General features: G+C 44.7%; 11 protein-coding genes across 11 annotated transcripts; 4 read left to right on the plus strand and 7 right to left on the minus strand.

Annotated features, from left to right (window-relative positions):
• Positions 1–43: 43 nt before the first annotated feature.
• NEMIN01_0911 (replication factor C subunit 3/5) lies at positions 44–994 on the plus strand (the record flags this gene model as incomplete). The annotated part of the gene is made up of 1 exon (XM_051476853.1): positions 44–994. The coding sequence occupies one exon, from the start codon at positions 44–46 to the stop codon at positions 992–994; it is 951 nt and encodes a 316-aa protein (XP_051332813.1).
• Positions 995–1,441: 447 nt separating this feature from the next.
• On the plus strand, positions 1,442–2,368 carry NEMIN01_0912 (uncharacterized protein; the record flags this gene model as incomplete). The annotated part of the gene is made up of 1 exon (XM_051476854.1): positions 1,442–2,368. One exon carries the CDS (start codon positions 1,442–1,444, stop codon positions 2,366–2,368), a length of 927 nt encoding a protein of 308 aa, XP_051332814.1.
• NEMIN01_0913 (uncharacterized protein) lies at positions 2,365–3,138 on the minus strand (the record flags this gene model as incomplete). Its single annotated transcript, XM_051476855.1, has 1 exon — positions 2,365–3,138. The coding sequence occupies one exon, from the start codon at positions 3,136–3,138 to the stop codon at positions 2,365–2,367; it is 774 nt and encodes a 257-aa protein (XP_051332815.1).
• Positions 3,139–3,715: 577 nt separating this feature from the next.
• Positions 3,716–4,732, minus strand: NEMIN01_0914 (uncharacterized protein; the record flags this gene model as incomplete). Its single annotated transcript, XM_051476856.1, has 1 exon — positions 3,716–4,732. The coding sequence occupies one exon, from the start codon at positions 4,730–4,732 to the stop codon at positions 3,716–3,718; it is 1,017 nt and encodes a 338-aa protein (XP_051332816.1).
• Positions 4,733–4,978: 246 nt separating this feature from the next.
• Positions 4,979–6,040, minus strand: NEMIN01_0915 (replication factor C subunit 3/5; the record flags this gene model as incomplete). Its single annotated transcript, XM_051476857.1, has 1 exon — positions 4,979–6,040. The coding sequence occupies one exon, from the start codon at positions 6,038–6,040 to the stop codon at positions 4,979–4,981; it is 1,062 nt and encodes a 353-aa protein (XP_051332817.1).
• A 370-nt stretch (positions 6,041–6,410) lies between these two features.
• Positions 6,411–11,129, minus strand: NEMIN01_0916 (CCR4-NOT transcription complex subunit 1; the record flags this gene model as incomplete). Its single annotated transcript, XM_051476858.1, has 1 exon — positions 6,411–11,129. The coding sequence occupies one exon, from the start codon at positions 11,127–11,129 to the stop codon at positions 6,411–6,413; it is 4,719 nt and encodes a 1,572-aa protein (XP_051332818.1).
• A 347-nt stretch (positions 11,130–11,476) lies between these two features.
• On the minus strand, positions 11,477–12,676 carry NEMIN01_0917 (adrenodoxin-NADP+ reductase; the record flags this gene model as incomplete). The annotated part of the gene is made up of 1 exon (XM_051476859.1): positions 11,477–12,676. The coding sequence occupies one exon, from the start codon at positions 12,674–12,676 to the stop codon at positions 11,477–11,479; it is 1,200 nt and encodes a 399-aa protein (XP_051332819.1).
• Positions 12,677–12,688: 12 nt separating this feature from the next.
• On the plus strand, positions 12,689–12,958 carry NEMIN01_0892 (uncharacterized protein; the record flags this gene model as incomplete). The annotated part of the gene is made up of 1 exon (XM_051476834.1): positions 12,689–12,958. One exon carries the CDS (start codon positions 12,689–12,691, stop codon positions 12,956–12,958), a length of 270 nt encoding a protein of 89 aa, XP_051332794.1.
• A 198-nt stretch (positions 12,959–13,156) lies between these two features.
• NEMIN01_0918 (alanyl-tRNA synthetase) lies at positions 13,157–15,982 on the minus strand (the record flags this gene model as incomplete). Its single annotated transcript, XM_051476860.1, has 1 exon — positions 13,157–15,982. The coding sequence occupies one exon, from the start codon at positions 15,980–15,982 to the stop codon at positions 13,157–13,159; it is 2,826 nt and encodes a 941-aa protein (XP_051332820.1).
• A 145-nt stretch (positions 15,983–16,127) lies between these two features.
• NEMIN01_0919 (ribosomal RNA-processing protein 12) lies at positions 16,128–18,737 on the minus strand (the record flags this gene model as incomplete). The annotated part of the gene is made up of 1 exon (XM_051476861.1): positions 16,128–18,737. One exon carries the CDS (start codon positions 18,735–18,737, stop codon positions 16,128–16,130), a length of 2,610 nt encoding a protein of 869 aa, XP_051332821.1.
• Positions 18,738–18,766: 29 nt separating this feature from the next.
• On the plus strand, positions 18,767–19,009 carry NEMIN01_0893 (uncharacterized protein; the record flags this gene model as incomplete). The annotated part of the gene is made up of 1 exon (XM_051476835.1): positions 18,767–19,009. The coding sequence occupies one exon, from the start codon at positions 18,767–18,769 to the stop codon at positions 19,007–19,009; it is 243 nt and encodes an 80-aa protein (XP_051332795.1).
• Between the last annotated feature and the right edge of the window lie 48 nt (positions 19,010–19,057).

The raw sequence follows: 19,057 nt of genomic DNA on the forward strand, positions 1-19,057 counted from the left end.
TTGCAGGAGCGCAGGATATATTTCTTTCTTCTATTTTATTTTAATGGAGGCTGTTAGCAATGAAGCTCTAACAGAGAAATACAGACCACAGCTCTTGCGCGATCTAGTTGGGAACTCGTACATAACGTATGCCCTGCAGGCAATAGTGAACTCTGGGAACATTCCGCACTTTTTGTTCTTTGGCCCGCCTGGGACTGGGAAGACCACAGCAGCAAAGGCTATATGCAGAGAAGTTCTGAAGAAAATAGACGGGAATGTGATGGAGCTGAACGCATCGGACGAAAGAGGTATTTCGGTGGTGCGAGACAAGATCAAAGTATTTGCATCGACGTTCGGGATATCTTCAAAGATGAAAATAGTTGTTTTGGATGAAGCCGACTCGATGACAAAAGACGCACAAAATGCTCTTCGCAGAATCATTGAGATATACTCTAAAAGTGTGCGCTTCATCATCATATGCAACTACTCCACCAAGATCATCCCGGCAATTAAGTCAAGGTGTGCACCGTTCCGGTTTGGTCCTGTCAAGGTCTCTGAAATGAAAGAGTTCATCAGGAAGATAGTCCAGAACGAGAGCATAGAGAGCACAGAGAAAGGGATATTGAGAGTGTGCGAGCTTGCATACGGTGATCTTAGAAAGGCTGTGAACATGCTGAACAGTCTGATGATCACAAAAGAGCCCAAGATTACCACAGAAAGAGTAAACGAGTACTACAAAGAAGTAAAAAAAGAAGAAATAAAATCTCTCTTTGAAAAGATGTACTCCAGTGGGTTTAAAGAGGTAAAAACAGAGATAACAAAGATAAAAAGAGAGTACGGCCTCGGGCTCAAGGAGATAGTGAATGAAATAGCAGAGATCATAAAGAATGAAGAAAAAGAGAACATCCTAGAAGAAATGGTGCACCTGTCAGAGATAGAGTACCGGATGGCAAAGGGAGCAGCAGAGGAAGTGCAAGAAAATGCGCTTATATCCTACTTCACGTGCAAAGAATAAAGATAAAGTATGAAAATAAAACCAGCTCAGGTGGCATAAAAGCAGCTAGGTTTACAGAGATGGCCTTAAAATCAAAACAGAAGTGTTAATAAACTATCTTGCTATAAAAACAGTGTAATTTCTATGTTGAGCATATCTAAACAATAAAAGAACAGTCTGAATAAATAAAGTGTTATTTTTAATAAAATTATTCTTATTTTCTTTTGCATACTGTAGCTATCCAAGATGTGTAAATATTTTAATTAATCCAAATTGAATTCTGTTTATTTTTAAGTAAATATACAGTTATAAACAGTTAGAGCTAACATACGATGAATAGTCCGAGAAAAATCAGTTTAAATTCTATCCTATCTACATACTCAATACTGCACTGCTGCAAATAATATACTACAATAAAGCATTGGGTATATGTGTAGTAATTTTCATAGTTTTTATTTCCAAGGAAGAATGAGAGAGAGCGCCCTTAGATACATACAAAACAATCTTGTTTGGCTTACAGCAGGAGTAGCCCTGCGGCAGATGTCTGCAAGCAGTTGCATGTCTAGATATTCATACTACGACATGGAAGAGGTGGAAGAGTACTTCAAGGGAAACACTCTAGCTGATCAGCCCAGCATTATGAACGGAATAGCATACAGGCTAATAACTCTTTTCTGCACCAGATTCAAAGCCAGCACTGTAGTCTATGCCATTACAATGCTTAGTGACTTCATCTGTGGGTACCTGTTGGATAATTCTGCGTACTTTTTTGTATCCTCAGTGCTCCCAAGCGATCTAGTCTCTGCTGTTTGCCTGGTGTTTGTGTTCTACCACAAAAATCTGTTCAGAAGATTTATCGGTCTTTTTCTTCTCCTCGTGTGTTTAGAAAGCACGCACTACAGATGTGAGCCAGGGATAAATGTGTATTGGTACATAAACATGCAGATGTTCGACGAGTATAAGACTTTGTTCAACGAGCTATTTCAGACCACACACTACTTTCTCCTTACTATGTCAACACTGAGCAAGCTAGCAAGCACTAAGATCTATCTGATAATGACCTTTAAAGACATGGGATACAGAGGATACCTCCTCGTGTGGTGCATAATGGAAAAAGAGTGCAATAAAAGCAAGCTTTTTAACCTGTGCAGAGGACTCGCTACAGTAGGCGCAGCAATAGATAGCATTGTGTGGTACATGCTGGTCTATGGAGGCGTAGGAAATATGAACTTTCTTTGCTGGAGTAACGTAATAACAATAGTAGCAACAGGCCTAGCTGTTCTAGCACAGGAGTATAAGGAGCAAAGACACTTAGAAAAAGCAGAAAAAATGCGTATAGAAAGTAGCAATGAAGAGTGTAAGAAAAAAGACAATCATTTACTAAAGAGAGACTAGCCAGAGGAAGATACGCCCATAATTGACCAGAAGGCAACAGATGCTCTCCTGCACGAAGACTCAGAGGAGTCGTCTGCTCTAATAATGGTGGCTGGGAAGGGGAGTGCAGGCGGTGCAGAGCTTTTTCCCAAAAGTAGGTAGAAAACAGGAATGTACTTCATGCGGTCAGATAGAGCAGAGGGCCAGTCATTGAACTGCCAGGAAGACCCATCAGAAAAAACAGCTGCAATACGGTCAACTGAGTCCACATCAGAGGGATTGTGAATGAGCGTGAATGATCTATCCCCAAAAGTTACCGAATTGTGCAGAGGTTCAACCCCGTTGAATAGAACAGCTCTGATATCCGAGTCATCCCGAGGGACCAGAATGCACTGTACACCCGTGGGCTGCGCTTTTTTCAAGTCAGAGTATGCTGCTGCAATTCGAGAAATGTTAATGGGGTGTATGCGAGACGGCTTTATCACTGTTATTTTATCCAGCGGCAGAGGAGACAGAAGGTCTTTAAGGATCCTTTCTCTGTCTAAAAATGAAACAGGATCAATCTGCACATTCCTGCACTGTGCGATGTAGTCACCATGGTCTAGCGACCGAGTGTTATGAAGATAGGAGATAGAGGCAAGAGAATACGGCTGGTCTCTGGAATTTGTGTACGTTGTTTTGGTTGATGAGGGGTAAGATTTGCTGCCTATTAAGACAAAGTCAGAGTTGATGGCGATGGGGCCGTCTAGAATTATTTGCTTTCTGAGGGCAAGTGTGGGATTGTCCGTCATAATAATTAAGAAAAAGAAAAAAGAAAAAAGATGAAGCATCAGACTAAAATAAAAAGATCAGAAAAACAGCAGTAAAAGTGCACAGAGTAAAAAAGTTAAAGTCTACACATTCCAAGAATGCACGCATTTAGATTAAATAATTCTTACAGATAAATGCTACTTGAACAGATTAGATCTGCAATACTCCAGGAATATTAGCACTATAAGCTTACTAGTTAGCGACTCTCTGTGCCTATTACAGTTCTACTTTGGAGAAGTTTTAGCATCTATTAATAAATTCTTAATAAGTCTCAGTGTATATTTGACTAAAAGCCACCTATGATAGACTAACTGCGGATAAAAGATGGGAATATATCTTCAGATCAAATAGTAGTAAAATAGAAATAAATTGTCCTTGTCTTACCAATCACTCGTATAAAATTGCTACACTATTTTTATGAGACTATTCATAAGAAAGAGGGTAGAATAGATAATAGAAGTAAAACTCGGCAAATGCTCATCAATACCAGTAAATGTTTTATTAATCAGTGCCCACCATATGCCAGGCACAGCTGATTACCTCCATCTACCTCCACAATTAATCCTGCAGCCTAAGCATCCCAGACACGTCAGTTGTATGCTTTATCCAGTTCTCGTCTGCTTCTGATGCCAGGCTCTTTACCAGCACACTTGACACTGCGGTTTTTCCATACTTGCAGAGATACTTAACAGATGCACTGGCCCTGTGCGACTCTGTTGTGTGCACGGTAATTGAGGCATTCCCTGCTACGCTCCCTAGGTTCCAGCTGAGTGTTCTGTTCCCTGCGCTGTACTCGTACGTTCCCTCTTTGCACTCTACGCTGATATTACCCACAGCATAGTCGAATGAAAGAGATGTACTAAATGAGTCAGGAAGCTTTCCAGACGTAAAGCACACGAGTATCTCAATGGTCTTAGTGTCTACCAATATAGCTTTAACTACTGGGAGATCGCTAATACTTCCCGTGTACGTATAGGTCATTATAGTGGCACTTTTAGAGGGGCATATGAGGAGTGTAGTAATTCCTTCTCTCTCTCTGCAGACAGATGGATCGTACTGTATGTGGCGAAGACCGCCCAGGGACCTAGAGTCAATTTTTAGCGACATTTGGCCAACATCCTCTGATGGCCTCGTGGATATCTGGCCGTAGCACGTGCTGATGGTCCTTCCATGGGAGAGCCTAAGAAACACTTTATCAGTGACTTCAACAAACACCTTTTTCTTTGGAGATAAGCCAGGCGTAGATGCAAGCGCGCCGATAGGTCTCTTCCTGGGAATGGGGAATGCAGGATTCCTAGAGGACAGATAGTTATCAATGTATGCATATATTGTAGCATGTTTCTTGAGAAGAAGGCTGTCTGAGTCAATTGCCAGGTCAGATACCATGGAGTGCAGAATGTGTTTAGCAATTAGCTGGTCTTCTGCGTTGAGGAATATCCCTTTGAAGACAAGAGACCCAAGCTTTTCAGAAAGAGAGAATGATGGGGTTTTCTTCCCTGCTCCATCAATCAACGGGTTTATGTACGAAAGTAGAGTAAGGCCATCTTTAGTTTCAATCTCCACCTTTGAAAGCATTTTTAATGTTTATCCAAAGACCACATGAAATATGAAGATCTATTTATTTATTGTGGATTGTAGGCCACTGGGCCCCCCAAAGCTAAGGCTAAGAGCAGCCTATACCCTTGCTATTTATGCTGTGTATACTATCTATGTACTAAAGCGATTGTGCATATATTTTATACTATACTACACCGTAAATAGAGAGTAATTATAATTTATTCCAATTATGGCAAAGTTGTCAGTTGGCTGCTCTTTTATTTTTCATTCGGTGTATAGTACCATTGCTGCAGCTATAAATGCCTCAATGTGGAACAGGTCTCTGGTTCCTGCGCCCATTCTGGCTGAATACTTTGAAGCTATCTCTGTGATGGCCATAGCTACATTCACTCTTTTCTCTTTTCTAAGGAGACTCTCCATAATTCCTCCAAGTACGTACGAAGCAGGCATGTAATTTGCAAGTATCTCGTAGAGCTTTGCTCTTATTTTTATAAGAGTTGCTATTCCCGGACTTTTTATTATGTCTGAAGAGATGGAGTGAATTGCTGCGTCCCATGGGGCTGTTTTTATAGGCTCCTTATGAATCGACAGCTCGAGAAGAGACAAAGCTATTCTGACATTCCCTTTAGAAGCACTGACTATCTGCGAAGTTACTTCGGGAGATATTCTATCTACCTCCTCGCTAGCACACACTTTGTCTATTATCTTAAGAAGATCAGAATCCGTTGGGGCAGGCACTCGGCAGATAAGGAATCGGCTTTTGAAGGCAGGAATGAAATGAGATAGTGATGTAGTTAGAACGACTAGTCTAAAGTTAGAAGCTCCTTTCTCCAGAATGCGACGGAGCGCCATCTGGGCTCCAGTGCTCAGAAGATGCCCGTCTGTGATAAGGAGTATCTTGGGAGCACTCGTTGTCTGCTGGTTACTGCTGTTTACATTCTCTTGCATCGCCAGGTTATTGGCGCTTAGCAAACTTTTTATTGATTTTGTAGCCGAGATATCAGATGCCACTTTTTGCAGGACTTTTTTGTCGTACGATCCCAGCCCTTCCATTCTTATCTCAAGGACCTCTTTGCTCTCAAGGAACTCCACTTCGATGGACTTAGAGGGAGACACTTCGTATGTGGAGGTGTAGGAGAAAAAGACAGGGGAGCTTTGAAAAGCGTCCTTTATAAAAGCAGAGAAAAGTGTTCTTTTGCCAGCGCCCTCAGGCCCCACCAGAATAAGATTGGAGGCTGATTCAAGCGGCAGGTCAGCAAGGATCTGTGCTGCGGGCACTCTTCTCAGTGCTGCGAGCGAGTCCGGTCTGTATTTATCCTGTATCATTGCAAAAAGAAAAAGAAAAAGAGCTGCCATTTTATTTACAGCGAACCATCTATTATTCTCACTAAGCACTAAGCTAGCAGATATGATACCAAAAGAGTAATGTTAATGCGTAATAATAAAAAGACAGCACATAGCCTATCTATAATATAGCATAAAATCTATTTATACTCTTTCTTTTTTCTTGGCCATATGGATCATAGCTGTGCAAGTAGTAGACTGGAGAATAGATAAAAGTGCCATAGATAGATACAAATCAGAGAGTACAGCGTGAGAAATGGTGCAATAGTGAAGTAGAAAGTAAAGTGTAGATTAAAAGTAATAGAGGATAGTATATTCTAATTTAGTCAGAGCAGGGAGTATGTGCAAGTGTCTAATTAACTGTTTCGTCTGTTGCCAGCACAGCGGATGCTCTGATAATGAGCTTTCCAAGGATCTCTTTGTCTCTTCGCACAATCTCCCCAAGAGACTCCATGTATGCCTGTGCATTGAGCAGAGCATCAAGTGTTTTGCGCACAAACAGAGGCCTGGGAGGAGGGGCACAGCTCTTCTCCAGCAGCCTTGCTAGGATGTGCTCTTTGAAGGAGATATATCCAGGCTGTGCAAATAGGCTTAGTATGATGTCGTAGTAGATGCGCGATGAGTCAGGCTGGTTCGTAAGAGAGTCCACTAAAATGTGCGAGAGCAGCTCTTCATTTTCTGTAACTTCCAGCAGATCATAGTTCTTTTTCTGCAGCTCTTCGTTCACCTGTATCAGAAGACTGTAGTACTCTGTGTTGAGAATGAGGTGCTTATGCTGCAAAAGCAGCTCCATGTACGATGGATGTCTCTGCAGAGACCACACACTCCGCAGCAGAACAACAGATGGGCTGATGGGCACCATAAGAAGAGCAAGGTACGAATAGTGGTTGTAGAAGTTTGGGGCGTACTTCTTCAGCTGGAGCACAAAGGCTGAGCATGCATACACCAGGGCACTGTGCGAGCTGGAAAGAGGCATTGCTCGAAGTGCCTGGTATGTCCACTGCAGGATGTGCACTCCTCTGTACGCATTTCGCAGGAACATATTCCGAATAATGTAGTCCGAGAATAAAAGCTCAACGAATCCCGAGAGAAAGAACCCCAGAGAAGTTGGTCTCATCGTAGACAAGAAGTCAAAGATAACATCCTCCAGGGATATGGATATGTTCTCCAGAAGAACCTGCAGCAGTCTGATGAACAGAGCCTGTATCTGGTAGTAGTGAATATCTACGCCATCCAGGAATATTTCAGAGAGAATAGAGAGACACTCAGAGAGTGTTTCAGGCGTAGTAGCTAGATTGGCTATTAGCAGAGCTAGGGACTCTATCTTCAGGTATTTAATGGGTGAGCACTCCTTGCGCGCTCTGAGGTAGCACTCAACAGCTGCTGAGAATGCAGACTTAAGGAACTCCTGCATGTCGTATGGGCTGCTTGTTCTTTCTCTGATGGAGGACATGATGCCATCCAGCGCCATTGTTCTTTCGGGGCCAAAAACCTTGCAAAAGTACAGATCTGTCCAGGCATCGAAGAGCTCTTTTTCTGCGCCATCTTTCTTAGTGAGGAATATGCGCTTAGCTATTTCTTTCAGCAAAGTTTTGATTCTCTCGTCAGACGGCCCTTTAGCTGTCTTGGAGATGGCTTCAATGGTGCAGATGTAGTCAAACGGATTGCCAATGGGCATATCGGTGATAATGCAGTTACGCAGCAGCTCAACAGCAAACTTCATTCTTTGGTTGTTTCTGATAAGAGTGCTTCCCAGGTGCACGTCATACTCCAGCACGTTCATGATCTTGTGGTCAAGCATCTGTGCAATGACCTTTGGGTTGAACTTTCTCTCGTCCTCTGCGTATATTAGCCAGGAAGACACTTCGCGCATGGAGCTATACGACAGCCTGCATATTTTGTACACTGTCTGTATGCAAACTGTTCTTGCCCATCGGTTGCTAAGCATGAAAATACTCCCTATGATGTTTTGGCAAAAGAAGAGACACGCCATCTCATTAGCGCCTGCTGAGACAAAGTTGAGAATTGCATGCATGCTCTCCAGCAGCTCAATGGCCAGCTTAGACTTCACGTTCTCTTCTGCTACTTTCTCTATTTCGTGCAGGATCTTCTGCGCGTCTTCCCACTTCTTCTGTGCTGATGAGCCTGTGAAAGGCCCCAGGGCCTCTGCATTCTCTCTGTTCTTGTAGTTGATCGATGAAAGATATGCGCATATCTCGTGGTACTCTCCGACTGTTATTGTCTGGATCTCTTCTGCTGTGATGTAGCTTGGCTTTGTGTACGGTTTTGGAAGGTAGAGAGACACTTTGTGCTTGGGGATGGGGCAGGGCGCAAGCTGTGCTATTTCCTCCCGCAGTTCTTCTATTTTCACCTGCAGTCCAGCTGCCACTCTCTCTCTTGAGATGTACTCCACAACACCAAGGCATATGGGAAGATTCTTATCAACAATATTCGAGATTTTCTCGTTGCTCAAAGTGTCTTCCATCCCAGCTAGCCGCATAAAGTGTGCGATGTTATTCGCTGCACTGGCTTTGATGGGCCCTGCGGTGGATGCCTTGGCGAGTGATGCAGTTAGCTCGTACACCATATTAGTGTACGCCTCAACGGCCAATGAGGGGTTCCCTGGGAAGTCTTTCTTCACAGCCTCTGATGCTGCCCTGCTGCTGATGCTGAATATCTTATCTACGATCAGGTAGGGGACATCTCTTACTGCTAGATCAAGGCCCATCACTGCAATGTGTGCTAGCATGCTCCTTATTCCCTCTAGCTCTATGTAGTTGGCTATGCCTGAGGCCTTTCTTTTTGCGCCCAGCCTTTTCTCCTGCACTGAAATGTCTGGATACACGTCCTCTATCGGCAATTCTATTTTGGAGAAACATATTTCTATTTCAAGCGATATCAGGTCGCTTCCTTCTGCTAGGAAGTGTATTTCAGACAGAACACGCAGAATGGACATTACATACGGGCTGTGCTTCCCTAGTATGGTGCTGTTTGTGCACTCTTCGATGTACTTGCACACAAATACCACCGCAGAGTATATGTACTCTTTTCCTGCGCTTTCCACCAGGTAGTCTTTTACGTTGAACTGGCTGTAGAGGATGGGCACTCTGTCTGTGAATGTAAGCATTCCCAGATACGTTCCTATGACTCTGAGACAGGGAGCCTTATCGGACTTATCTACCTCTGTGTGTCTGTCCACATACGCTCGCAGGATGGTGCAGAAGAGGTCTCTTACTCTGAGGTAGAGAGTGTCTGAGTAGTCTAGAATGAACTGCACGTACAGCCTCAGATGGTTGGTCTCTTTAAAGACTCTTTTAGCGATGATATACCTGGCTAGATCTGTTTCTGAGGGCTTCAGGGCTTTGATCGACTCAGTTACGCTCTGAATGTTGGTCGAGGTGAGCATGTTAAAAGATTTCTGCCAGTTTGGGTGCACTTCTGCTTTTCCAAGTATTTCCAGCACAAGATCTGCAAAGGCCAAGGGCCCGTCAGTCTCTTCCTTTGAGCTGAGCTCCTGGATGCTTAGATGCCCTCGAATGAAGGTGTACAAAGACTTGTTGGCTGCATACACCTGGGGCATCCTCGAGTACTCCTGTGCATAGAAGGGATACTTCTCTAGAACATCACCAAAGGCTTCCAGACACTTCAGAGCGAACTTGAACTTGTTGCTGCACGGGTCTTCTCTGAGGAACATGGCCACTGACCGCATGGCTGACTTTGTTCTTTTGCTGGGGAGTATTTCGTACTTGATCATTCTCCCGTAGAACAGTGCCATGGACAGAACTTCATGGATGGCCAGTCTGTCGAGCATGTTGTACTTTAGCTCCATCTCGTTCAGAATGTACTCAAACAGCTCGGTGTCGTACGAGTTCTTGTTCGAGGATATCTGTGTCATGTACACTATTGCGTCGGAGTTGGCGGTGCGCCCTGATATTACGTTGTGCAGAAACTCGCTTGCCTGCTGTTTGAAGGTTGTTCTTTTGACCAAACACGTGCGTATTTCAGGAATAAGTACGCTTTTCAACTTAGACAGGAGCATGTTTGTGCTTTTTGATAGACTCTTTGCCAGGCCCTCCAGGGAGATACATGTGGACAGGATAATATCCACTGTCAGGGGGTGTATGCTGATTCCCTTTGTGGACCCTTTGCCGTACCTAAATATCATGTGCTGTATGAAGCTGTTGATGAAGTCATCGTTAGGCTGCATGCATAGAATCACACTGAGGTCAATCACCTCCCTCGAGATGGCTAGAAGAATGAGGTCCAGGGAGAACTCCAGCGGCTCGAGCTCCCTGAGGATGTATGGGAGGATCTTGCACTCCAGGCACGCAGACAGGCACTCGTCCAGAGAGAAGGAAGAGAGATGCAGCTTCTCCATTGTGGCAAGGGTTAGCTTGGGCTTCTTTTCGAATATCTTCCGCAGAATGAAGTGGCTTCTTTCATTTGACAGCAGACAGTACGAGAAAGTGTCGATGAAAAGCCTGTCGTACTTCTGGCAGTTACGGACAAGACCTAAACACACGAGCTCAGGAACTGATGTGATTCCGTGGCTGAGAATGGACAGGCCGTCTTCTGTGTCTAGCTCTCCTACTAGCGAGAATATTTCATCGCAGTTGTAGTTTGACATGGCCATTTCCTTGATGCTGTGCGTGTACTCAGACGTGTCTTTGTTTCTGTCTATCAGCGGAGAAACAGCGCTGCGATAGATAAGAGTCATGTCAGGAGGAAGCGATAGGAGATGGAAGAGAAATATCGCCTGTGCCTTTGCATTGCTCCATCTTTTGAGCACTTTCTTGTACGGATAGACCTCGTTTGTCACTTTTTTCCATATTTCCAGATAGGAAGAGGCTTCCTTTTTCGAAGCCACGAGGAAGTCATTGCTGTCTATTTGGATAAGGATGTCTTTTGGGTTCTCCATCTGAAGAAGCGTCTTCACAAAAAGATCCTTCTCCTTTTGGTCTTTTCTTAGAACAACTTTCAGTCTGTCAAAGACGTCTCTGTTTGTTACCAAGATGCTGCTAGAGAAATTCCTATCCCTTTCTTGTGGGCTTTTGTTTTGCTCTTTCCACATACAATAAAATTAAAATTAAAGAAGAATTTATAGATAATGGAAGAATGGAATTGTATTTGCATGCTGAAGAGACCACAAAGTTTACTGCTGCCCGGTTAGCAATCTACTGCATATCCTCTCTGCATTAAACAGATACACTATTTATATTGGATAGAGTTTTGTTTATATACTCTACCAAAGTAATATGTGTACACTTATTTATTTAGAACATAGCTGTAACTATTTATTATTATGTATGTGTTTTATTAGTTTATCTATTTATTATTGGCAAGATATACACTGGATATTCTCGGGTTATATTGAGGTGTATACGGCACTGGTGTGACAGTTCTGCATCTGCACATCTTTTATTCTATACCCTGAGCATCACACTCTTTTGCAGCAAATAAGGCATCTGCTGCTGCCTGTGCTGTGGTGTAGGCATCTGTCAGAGCTCCCTGGCCCTTAGTTTTAGCCCAGCCTATTTCATACACAGGAACAGTAACTCCTTTAAGGATACCGCTAAAGTCTTTTGGTTTGTACCCTATTGCTGATACAATGCCATCGCACTCCCTTGTTCTCAGCTGTCCTCTATCGTCTATTGTTGTCAGCTCGTACCTCGTAGAAGGCTCGGTAATTTTCAGTGTGCTTTTGCTAGTTTTACTGCCATTGTAATCATTTTCACCTTTTTTCATGTTTTTTTTGTTTTCAGTACCACCATAATTATTGCTCTTATTTTCCTTGCTATTCTCTGTTCTTTTGCTGTGATCCACCAGCTCAGCACTAGTGCGACTGGTTTTCTTTGTGATCCAGATGGGGCTCTCCCAGAATGTAAACTTCATCTTTTTTTGTAGAGTGCTGTGCTCTGTGTGCTCTGGATCTTTCTTCATTAGCATTTGACCCCTTCGAATTAGCGGCCGGGGCACATTTGTTCCTCTTTCTGCAAACCATCTTTTTGCTCTCTCTGATATTTCCACAGATGATGGATACTCCAATAGCTCAGAGAGCACAGGGTTTGTGAACTTTGCTTCCTCTGGTGAGTGTCTTCCTATCACCTCAACCTCTCTCACTTCTATCCCCTCCAGCGAGGAGCTGTGCTTCTTCATCTCTTCTGAGTGCAGGAGCATTCTCGATATATCCAGTGCTACATTCCCGTTTCCTATGACTGCTATTCTGCCCTTTGCTATCACTGGCTTGCTATCTGCAATGTGCCGCACTATCTTATCAGCTGGCACTGCGTACTTCTGTCCTGCTATGTCTATGTGCCGTACATCAGCACCAGATGCAATTACTATGGCGCTGTATGCATGCTCTTTATTTTTCAGGTCTACGTCCTTTCCGACCTCTACACCCGTGAACAAATTTACTTGCGGGCTCTTAAACACTTTCTCCAGAATGGGAATAGTTTCTCGAATTGCCCTCTGGTCTGGTGCTACGCCCTTTGCTAGGTACCCCAGTAGCATTGAGCTCTTTTCGAATACGTCAAAAACAGCGGACTTACTTCTGGCCAGAGACTCTTTGATAAAATACGCGGCAGCGGGGCCAGCGCCAACTACACAAATCTTCATTTTTTTTAAAGTATGCAAGAAGAAAATGCTCTCCCCATTTCAGCGCTCTTTGAAAAGGGATACATCGAATACCTTGGGCTCTTTCTGATGTTCTTTGGGGGCTTGTGGACTGTTCTTTCGGTTCTAGAGGCTCTGCAGGTGGTTTCATTTGGCGTGGCGCTCTTTGACAGAATTGCAGCTATTGCAGTGTATATACTCCTGGGCATCTACGCTACTTCTTATCTATCGTCTCGAAAGGTGCTGAACTCAATCAGAGAGCAACAGCAGAAAAAGGAGCACTAACAGCAGATAAAAAAGCGTAAAAACACCCTTTATGCCCCTTGTCAGGCACCTTCATTCAGAGAGGATGTCTGCACAGAAAATAAGGGAAAGTGTAGCCATAGGTTAGCAAATATACGCTAGTAATCTAGTTAACTAAATAGCAATTTATTCATACTCTAGTTGTAAATATTCTTCTACTATCCATCTCGTGTCTGCTAGTTATTTCATAGCCTCTTCCACTGCTTTTCTGACTGCTTTCAAGTCTCCCTGCACCGATCCCATGAATCTGGGAGACTTCCCTCCCATCTTCACCGAGCTCATTGGCTCTAGCGCCTTTTTCATTCTTTCCACGCCATCACTCACCCATCCGTTTATTATTATCTCTTGCTCTGATTCGTATATGATAGCTCCCTCTCTTTTTTCTTTGTCAAATATCTGGACCATTGGCCCGACCATCTTATTCACCTGCTGCGCTGTTGTTCCTGGGAATGGTGCGCACTCAAAGAGGAGTCCGCTGTTTTTACCATCTGTTTGCCCGATAAGACTTTTCATTCTGTTTGTTTCTGCTTCGAAGTGTTTCTTTCTTTCCTTTATCTGCTGCTTCTGCACTTCTTCAAGTGCTTCTCTGAGCTGGCTGGCCTCTACCAGAGGGATATTTACTTCATCTAGCCTATCTCTTATCTGCTGCACTGTTTCAGGTAGTATTTTGATCTTCAGCAGGTCTCTTGCTGTTTCCTCTACCTCTGCTCCTTTTTCTCCGCAGAGTGCGCTGATTCTTCTTACTCCTCTTGATATACTGGCTTCTGTCATTATTCTTACCCTTCCTATCTCTCCCGTGTTAGCAACATGAGATCCTCCGCATAGCTCTACCGAGCTATTTTCTGATATGTTCTCTGTGTTTCCTTTATTTTCCACTTTCACAACACGCACGGTCTTTGGATACTCTTCGTCCTTCATGTGTCTTATTCCCTCTATCTTAACGGCCTCTGTGTACGGCATGTACTCTACCACCACTGCTTCTTTGTTCTCTACTATTTTGTTAATTGTTTTCTCAACCAGGGATATTTCTTTTTTGGTCAGAGGCTGGGCCCAGTGGAAGTCAAAGCGCAGTGCGTCTTCACTCACCAGACTCCCGCACTGCTTTATCTCCTGCGTATCCCCCGGCCTGGAGAGAACCTTTGTCAGAGCATAGTTCAGGAGATGTGTTGCCGTGTGCGCATGTGCTAGCTTATTCCTTCTGCTCTTGTCTACTTCGCATATGGCATTGTCTGATATTCTTCCCTCCATTCTTCCTATATGCATTACATACCTTCCGTACTTCTTAGTGTCGCTTACTGTGAGCATTCCAACTGTCTTACCCTCCGCTATTCCGCTGCTGTCTTTTATACTCATACCAGACACTTCACTGTGGAGGCCATCTTTCTCTCTGTCACTGGACATGAACAGAATGCGGCCTGCATCTCCCTCCTGTCCTCCAGCTTCACTGTAGAATGATGTTTTATCCAGTATGATACCGCACTCACCATCCACTGCTATTTCAGCAAACTCTTCCATCTTCACCAGCTCGCCTCCCGTCTTTACTCCGACTACTTTTGCGCTGATGGCCTTTGCCTTGTACTTCTCGCTCTCATCTGTTGCTGTTTTCTCTGTCTTCCTGTCTAGTGCAGAGATATCATGGACTGTGAGGTGCAAGTCTGCACTTACCTGCTGGGCGCTCTTGGACAGGGCCTTGGCTGCTTCCTGTGCCTTCTTAAATCCCTCGGCATCCACGCCTGCGCCCTCCTGCTCTGCAACAGCTACGGTTAGATCAATTGGAAATCCGTATCTGTCGTACAGAATAAATGCATCAGGGCCCGATAATAGCTTACCTTCTGCCTTTGCTTCCTCCAGCATCTTCATGAGGATAGAGAGACCCTTGGTCAGAGTCTTAGTGAACTGTTTCTCCTCCTCCCGAACTACTTCCACTGCCTTTTCCACCGGCACTTCTGTCTCATAGACTGTGCTCATTTCCCTGAATGACTGCTCCACTAGAACAGGCAGCAAGCCAGGGGCCTTCTTCAGGTGCATGTACTGGAATCCCAGAGCCCTTCTTAGGATCTTTCTAATTGTGTACCCTTTTCCTTCATTGCTTGGCATTGTGCTGTCCATGAGTGATATTGCAAGAGTTCTGCTGTGATCTGCTATTACTCTATATGCTATATCTGATTTACTCTCCAGTCTGTCAGTGTATGGGCCTATTCCCAGCACGCTTTCTATTGTGCTGAATAGCGGCTTAAACAGATCTGTGTTGTAGTTGCTTCTTTCATTCTGCAGTATGCTGAGGACTCTTTCCAGGCCCATTCCCGTGTCAATGTGCTTCTTGGGCAGTATTGAGAGCCCTGCTTCTTCTCTGTTGTACTGCATGAACACTATATTCCATATCTCCAGGACATCTGGGTCGTCTTTGTTGACTATATCCGATGCATCTCTGTTTCCAATTCGGTCGTAGTGTATCTCTGAGCACGGGCCACAGGGCCCCACTGCCCCCATCTCCCAGAAGTTCTCTTTGGAGCCAAATCCAAGGATTCTTGTGCGAGGCAGATACTTCTCCCAGAGACTCTGCGTCTCTGTGTCTGATGGAAGGTTCTGCGAAGGATCCCCGTGGAAGTAGCTGACGTATATGCGCTCAGGGTCCAGCTTCAAGACGTCAATCAGAAAAGACCACGCATAGTCAATTGCCTCTTTCTTGAAGTAGTCACCAAAGCTCCAATTCCCAAGCATTTCAAAGAATGTGTGGTGGTACGTGTCCTTTCCCACATCATCGAGGTCATTGTGCTTTCCTCCTGCTCTGATGCACTTCTGGTAGTTGCACGCTCTCTTCAGCTGGCCGTATGGCGTATCTGCGAGGGCCAAGTCCAGAAACTTCTTCTTAAACTGCACCATTCCGCTATTGGTGAAGAGCAGCGTAGGATCATCAGGGCTGACGGATGACGACTTCCAGTGCACGTGCCCCACACTCTCAAAATGCTCAATAAATGCCTTTCGTAGCTTCTTTGCTGTCCACATTAGAAAAATAAAAAAGAAAATTGCAGTTATACGCTACACCAGATAGAGAAGCACAGGAGATAAGCATCTGTGTGCAGCTATAAACAGCAGTGATACATACAAATATTTCTAGCACTAATTTATTTTTATTTCAGCTGTGGTACTGCTAGTCTCTCCTCACTTTCTTTCTTCTCGGTGCGTCTACGATAGATTGCTCTTTTATCCGCATCTTCCCGTCTCTGTCTGTGACTATTCTCTCCCTCTCCTCCTGTCTGTTCACGGGCCTGTGGTTTAGCAGGGTTTTCTGCGGGTGCGAGAAGTCGCATGTTCCTCTCTTCTCTGCTATCTTTCTCAGGAGGAGCTTGAGGTTCTCGTGCAGCTTCATTTTGAAGTGGAATATTATCCTGTCCACGCAGATGAGCGCTCTCTCCATGTACTTGTCTAACTGATCCAGCTCTATCAGAAGAGTAGACATGAGCCCAATCGAGGCCTTTGCCACTGCGTACTTCTTGTCCGCTGAAAGAGACTCCATCATATCGAATGCCATATCCATCACCTCTTCTGAGATCTTCTCTCTCCCGTGGTACATAAATGACGTGAGAGTCACGATTGCTCCAGCCTGGTAGTCAACAAGGCCCCCTGGGATGCCTGCTGCAGCCATCTTGCACACTGCATTGAGCTTATCCGCTGGGTACGTAACTGCCATCTCATTCACAATGTCAAATGACACTTTTCTGTTGCGCCCTCCCTCTGTTCGCACTGCTCTGATGACTTCGAATATTAGTCGGCATATAACGGCGTCATCATTTACCCCACACTGCTTGATAAGTGTGTGCAGCACCTGCAGTCTCAGGTGTCTACTGCAGTGGAAGAGCACTTGGTCAGTTCTTGGGTCCATGAAGAAGTCAACCAGGGAGTTTGACACAAATCCAGCCTGCACAAGCGCAAGCAGCACCTTGTATGCCATCTTTTGTGTTCTTAGGTGGGTGGACACGATGTATCTTAGTGTTCCTTCTGTTACTGTGCTGTTTCCAACGAGAGCTCCTGCTATTACTTCGAGCACTGGCGCATTGTCAATGAATATTCTCTCTGGCTCTGGCACGTCTGTCTCTTTTCTTTCTAGGTTGGGTCTCAGCTCTCCTGTGTGCAGCTCTCCAACTGTCACAAAGGCTGTGTTGATTATGTTCGAGTAGTACTTGTTCTGCCACTCTGGGTCTACAACCTTGGAGAGCGATCGAATGGCTTCTCTTTCATTCTCTGTCTGGTCTTTCTTGAATCTGAAGAGTATTTTCTCAAATATGTCCACAGCAGATGAAAGCGTCTTCAGAATGCCTGTGCGGAATGGCACTGATTCTGGGTGTGCAACCATCTCCCTCTGCGACTCTTCAACAAGCACAGAGAGCCCCTGGCAGATGTATCCCCTAACTGCAGGATTGTTCAGGTACAGTGGAATCTGCTGGATGAGCGATTTAAGTAGGCCGCTGGAGTCTTTCATGCCGCGGCAGAAAGAGGGGAAGCAGGACCACAGGGCCTCGTATATCTCTTTCTTGTCCTCTGCGTTCTTCAGCGCCTGTATCTCTGGGACGAATCTGCGCACGAACACCTCAATGTCTGTGGAGTGCACTGCAGCCTTTATCATGGGCAGCCAGAAGTAGAACTCTTTTTCCTTGATGGTTTTCATGAACTTGTCGACTCCAATGCTTCCTATGATAATCTCTATGTCTTTGGCAACTCTGAGGTCGTTCTCTTTGAAGCAGTACTGAGCCAAAAGGACAATCACTTTTTTGAATCCTGGGAACATGCGCGACTTCAGTGTTGAGACGAGCTCGTGTACCACTGCATACACCTCTGCGTCTATTTTATTTGGCAGAGACCTGTCCATTTCTGCTTTCAGTACGTCTTTGACCATTTGCTCAAGCGGAGATCCTTCTGCATCCAGCACAAACTCAGCTCCTGTCTGGAACGAGTGCACTGAGCTGTTTTTGAAGATGGCTATCAGATACTTAATCAGAATGGAGAGCTCCTCAGCTGTGGTGCATCCCTTGTGGGCTGATGCTTCAGCGAGGAAGATGTGTTTGTCTAGGTACTGTGCAGGGTTGGCTGCGAGCAGAAACTCGCTGAAAGTGATGGCAGGGATGCTCATCTTTGGCGATGCCTCCTGGATTGCGCGCGCTATCTCCAGCATTCTCTCTGTTGCTCCGTACTTTGCTATCTCCTGCTGTAGCTGCCCGAGAATGGATATTATTTTCCCAGAGTACTCCACATTGCTGGCAGAAAGAGCCTCTACCTTTGCAACTATTTTGTTGAATGTCTTGCTCTCCTGTGCAGCTGTGTTTTCGTGCTCTATCACCCTTCTCAGAACAGGAAGAGCTCTCTTCCTTATCTTTGGGGATGTGCTTGTGCACAGGTCAATGACTTTGTCCACCAGGTCTGAGTCAGTGTATGCCTCTGGAGTGAACACTGTCTTGAGCATGAGCTGATAGAAGTCCTTCTCTTTCCATTTCTGCTCGTTTGTTAAATGCGCCAGTTTTGACAGATACTCTCTTACTTCGTTGGCTCTCTCGTTTAGCTGCTCTGGGGCGTACTTGGAGGCTATTTTAAGACTTTCGTCTACGTAGGCTCCGCTTGTGTCGAGCGACTCTTTGAGTAGATCAAAGGCGCCGTGCCACATGGCCTCGTTGGTGGCTTGCTTGCCCTCTTTTTCTATTATTTCTCTGATTTTTCCTTCTAGTATTTTTACTGTTCTATCAGTCTGCTCCTCTACCGGCTGCTTCATGTATAAAAATTTTTCATGCGCTTTCTTATATGTCCAACCAGCTGATTGCATATGCAGTTGAAGGGGGCGCTGATAGCATAGAAACTGCGCAGATGGAGGAAGAAGGAGTAGTGTACTATGCTGCTGGCGCTGAGTTTGTGATCATCGATGGAAATAGAGCAGGATGCACATGCAAAGGACTTACCATCTGCCAGCACATACTTGCGGTAGTAAAAAATGAATATCCATCTGATAGTACAGTGCTCGTAGACATAATAAATAGAGTGATGTAATAATAAGAAACTAGCACATCTTTCATCTTCATTAGTGATCAGTTGGAG

Source organism: Nematocida minor, assembly GCF_024244105.1.
Source record: "Nematocida minor strain JUm1510 chromosome Unknown 7875, whole genome shotgun sequence".
NCBI classification, from domain to species: domain Eukaryota; kingdom Fungi; phylum Microsporidia; genus Nematocida; species Nematocida minor.